At 35.2% G+C, this 4,766-nt stretch overlaps 1 protein-coding gene across 1 annotated transcript; it reads right to left on the bottom strand.

Annotated features, from left to right (window-relative positions):
• Window positions 1-2,900: 2,900 nt before the first annotated feature.
• Window positions 2,901-3,856, bottom strand: il-2 (interleukin-2). Its single transcript, NM_001128514.1, has 4 exons — window positions 3,731-3,856; window positions 3,613-3,648; window positions 3,158-3,295; window positions 2,901-3,056 (listed from the first exon to the last, which is right to left on the bottom strand). Exons 1-4 carry the CDS (start codon window positions 3,854-3,856, stop codon window positions 2,901-2,903), a joined length of 456 nt encoding a protein of 151 aa, NP_001121986.1.
• Between the last annotated feature and the right edge of the window lie 910 nt (window positions 3,857-4,766).

The following is a 4,766-nucleotide window of genomic DNA, read 5'->3' as shown; positions in this document are numbered from 1 at the left end:
TCTGTTTTTCTTGTTAATGTGCTAAAATGACGTTTTTTGTTTACTTAGCCTGTATGTTCCAAATGTAGATGGACAGTCTGTGCTTGATATTTGTTTCTGCTGTGCAGATGGATGTGCGCATTGTCTATCATGTTTCCCCGTCAGTTGATGGGGGTGGGTGGTCAGACTGTGTTTAATCATACACCAAAGGGAAAACGTGCTATGGGAAAATTGGTAATGTCTCCAAAGAACTGTAATGGAAAGCTTTAGAATAAATTCATAAAGTACATTGAGCAAATGTTTTGTTTGTTTAATGACTAATTTAGTAATTTAGGGAAACCTAAATTCTTGGGAAATCAAACTACCATTTTGAGAAGTAAACTGAATTTCTTTCCCCACCTCCATTATTACTACCCTGTTTGACACCTATTTTGTGTGGATGTGACAAACATTAGGTAGCACAGTCATAGTTGATGAAAAACTTTTCAATGCCTCACTCTTGAGATTACGGATAGTCATTCATGTTGTTTTTCATCATCATAGTGTAAATGATGCAGTTTTATATTTTCTATCAATCTAAATCATTAATAGTTAGAAGAACAGTTTCCTGTGCCTTCTATCTGACTGGAGGCTTATTTCATCAGGATTTGATGGAAACTTGACCAAAATAAAACATGATTATATCTAAACACCGGGCACAAATTTTTGTTTAAAGTTCTATTCAGTCGCTGTGGTAACTATAGTGGGTTAAGATAAAAACAGGATATGCAACTTCTCTGAAGTGGTTACGTGGTGAAGACATTTAAGAGGGTTTCAGTAGCTCTGGTGCTCAAGAGTGTAATGAATTCCTGTAAGTTCTGGTAAACTGATTAAGTAACATGTTAACACATACGTGGGCTTTTGCGTGGGCTTTTTTAAATTTTATTTTGGCTTTTAATTGCATAGCCAAAAAATAAAGGAAACAGTTAATGAGAGAGAAAAAAATCGTGAAAAATGACAGAAAATCTTTGTTCTAAAAGTGATTGCTTTAGGACTGTTGAAGAAAGACTATCGTGAAGAAACGTCCCCCATGTGTGTGTTGATTGTGTGCCGATCAAATCATTTGGTTAATAGCTAAAAGGAAAACACAGAAGGATTGTCAATTGGAAGTGTTAAAGCATTGGCATTTTCACAAATCTTCAAAGCTGATTATCACAAGGCTGTTTTTAGTAAAGGCTTTTTCAATGAGAACCATAGCCTCTGCCTGACTTAGAATTGCTTAATTCTCAGTTATTATTCTGATCTGGATGTCATGGTTTAAAGAGACCAAAAAAACACCATCATTTACAAGTAGCATAAATGGGATTGATTCTTAAAAAGCTGCCCTGAGAACTGTCGTTATGAAAAGAATCTGTAACAAAAGGCCAATGTGGCAAAGTCTAACTAGTACCAGAAACAAGCTATATTTAATTCTGGGTATGTCAGCAGGTCTCTTTCTTGGTTTGTGTAGGAATCAAACAGCTTTCAACATCTGATCATGTATCCTGTATTCCCAGAGCCTGAAGAAAACAGGATGGTCAGAGAGGATTCGGTTAAATGATTTCTCCAAACTCATAAAAAACACATAGAGACCATATGTGTAAGCTCCAAAAATCTCCAAGACGATGCACAGCCCAGACAGTTTTTTTGTGATTAAAATGAAACCCAAAAAGTTCCTCCAGTTCTCAGTGGGGGCTTTAGTAGAGAAATGCCCTCCAGTCACCTTAAACTGGAGAAGCACAGCCGCAATTTTCAAAATTTGGACACACTTACTTGGGCCTTTGCAGAGGCACCAGGAATCTGGGCTGTTCTTCACAAGGGGGGCATTTTGTTTGAGCTGGCAAACTACCAGTGATCCTACACTCCTGCTTACTGTCTCACCTTGAGCAACAGGTTTTCAAACAAGCAATTAATGTGAAGGTTTATGAAATTTGAATAGCAGTTTAATACAGAAATTGTAATAAGGAAATGGAATGTCAGAGAGCGGCAAAACTGCTTATCAGACAAATCAAACCAAACTGAGACATGGAAATAATCATTTAGACTTTGCTTTGGAGAGTTTTGGTAGGGATAACCAGTAAGTAAAGACAGCCTTTTTTTTCTTGTTGGGGGGCAATGTCAACGTTTTTTCTATTGTTTTTATTTAGGTAATACATCTTGGTGTTCTGTTTCCTTAAAAGGTCAAGGAAAAATTTCAAATGCTGAAGCAAGAAAATGCTAGCCATACCACTATAATGATATGCAGAGTCTAATAAAAAGCATTTGGCCAGATTCATTTTCCACACTGAAACTTGTTGACAGCTTGACTAGCCCTTTGACCATAAGGAGGAGAAAATGAAGCTTCCCACTCCTTTCCCACATTAAAACTCAGTCAAGTCAGACATTTGCATTGCCCAACATCTTTAGGTAATCCAAAAATGTCCTACATATGAAAGTACAAGCAGGTAAAAATAAAAAAAGGTGTGCTATGCTTCAAGTCAAAAACAAGAACTTCAGATGTAAAATGTCAGGCTTTTTTTACATTGTAAAGAATAACAATACACTGATAATGTATTATGACATTTATTTAAATTTACAGAATCAAAATTTGAAATAAATAAAATAATAAATATTAAATAAATAGAAAAACAAAATCAACCCTAATTAAATTATCCTGGATTTTAAGCAATGAGAACTTAATAAAAAACAAATACAGAGATAAATAAATATAAAATTATATCAAAATTGGTGTTAAGATTGTTGCTTTGAGCGCAAATCCAATTAAAGTGGTTATACACGTTAAAGCAGTGTTTAGAATTACAGCATGAGAATATTTGATTGCAAGTAATAAAAACTGGCAAAGGAAAACATTCTAAAAGACATTCTTCAGTTTGTTAGTCATTCTCATGAAACTTGGTTGCCCATTACTTGTTTCTGATTGTTGATTTTTGTTTTTCTTCATTCTGAGTCAAACATTTACCTGACCTAATCTTCTGAAGAATAACTTTAACTGAAGTCACAAACTCTTGAAAAGATTTAACAGGCGATCCCTCACAGGTGCTGTTCGTGGAGTTTTGTCCCTGAGGGGAAAAAATCGCATTAAGAAATATCTAACTTCTACCTGTGTTTGCATTAATAATTAATTTGTTTATTGATTGTCATAAAGAAAGACTATACTTACAGTGCCATTATCTGGAGAAACATTTTTCAACATTGAAATGACCTGTTCAATGCGATAATTAGGGTCCTCACATTCCTCCTTAACCGTACCGTTGATTTCCTTCTGTATACATTCCAGGATGTCTTTGGCCCAGTCCTTCTGCATATAAGAAATGTTTTAACCTTCTTTTGACTGACACTCTCTTGTGGCTACGTATAGTAAAGTCACAGCTGTGTGAAGTGTCACCTGGCAAGCTCATTTCCTGTACTAGAGAACCTTTACATGTGGTTTATAAAAGCATCACTAAAGCCTTCAGCTTAAGTTTCTTTGATAATGGGGAGTACCCAACCCAACCTAACTTGTCATTTAGCTTGTCATCATTTGTTGTATTCAATGCAGTTCCCTTTTCTTTTTTTTTAACAAATTACTGAAACATTCAATTAGGTTTAATGTAGGAGAATAGATTGTCACCATACCTCATATGTTGGAGTATATAACTTTAAATCTGGTGGCTGTGTGGATAGAAAAAAACATGTTAGCTATAACCACAACGAAATATATATAATGAGCACAGACTACAGGAAAAAGACTTACACATTTAACTTCTTCCTGCAGCGCATCGAGGACCCAGTCATCATCAGTTGGGATGCATTTGGAGCTTGTTAAATGACAGCCAGACAAGACAAAAATCCAAATAGCAATCTTAAATAAATGCTCCATAACTGCATTCAAATTTCGCTGATGTGTAAAACAGGTTGTTTAGTGAAAGTGTTGGATTGAGGTATGGATTTATATAGGGGTGTAGAATGGAAAGGGTGGGCTGAATTTGTTGTATTACCCAGTTCATACAACGCTCTTTTTCCTTTGACTATTGGAATTTTTTTTACCGTTCTGCAGCAGCATGGTAAAATCCCTCAAGTGGTCTGCTGTCGCACAGCATGTAACACAAAGCTCTTCTGAAACTAGGTTGACTCTCACTAGTTTGTCTTACATTCAGGTTTTTCTGGCTTTCCTTTTACTCTGGTGGGTTTTAGATTTTCAAGCTTAACACCTTGACATCTAATGCTTTTTCCATATTGAGTTCTGTTATGTTAAATATTTCTCTTGTACTCTTTATCTTTAGGACATTTTCTTACCATTCTTCTTCATTGTGCAGCTGAACAGACATTTGCTTGTACCGTATTTTCCGGACTATAAGTCGCCCTTTTTTCAGAGTTTGGCAAGGGGTGCGACTTATACTCCGCAGCGACTTATATTAGAACTAAATTGAAATAAATACATTGTTAACCCTCCTGTTATGTTCATTTGTGAGGAACAGAGATGATGTTCCTGGGTCAATTTGATGTATGAGGTATGTTAAGTGTTAAAAGTATGTTAAGTGACTCAGAGAATCAGCAAACTTTTTTTACAGTAAGATCTTGAAGGCTAACAACATAATATTCTATTTTCCAATGATTTCATAGATTCAGAAATGCAATAAAATGACAACTGTTTCTACAAATGATGGCCAATGATGCTTCATGAATGGAATAAATAAATAAGTTTGCGAAAAAATTACTGTGAAATTATTAGATAAACAGTCTGCTATGATTGTGTCATATAAGGTTGTGAAAGTTAAAATGCGACTTAT

The sequence above is a fragment of the Oryzias latipes genome, chromosome 10 (assembly GCF_053564925.1).
Source record: "Oryzias latipes strain Hd-rR chromosome 10, Olatipes_Hd-rR_3.1".
In the NCBI taxonomy this organism is placed as follows: Eukaryota; Metazoa; Chordata; class Actinopteri; order Beloniformes; family Adrianichthyidae; genus Oryzias; species Oryzias latipes.
Note: the sequence above shows the minus strand (reverse complement) of the source record. Positions and strands in the feature narration are given on the sequence as shown.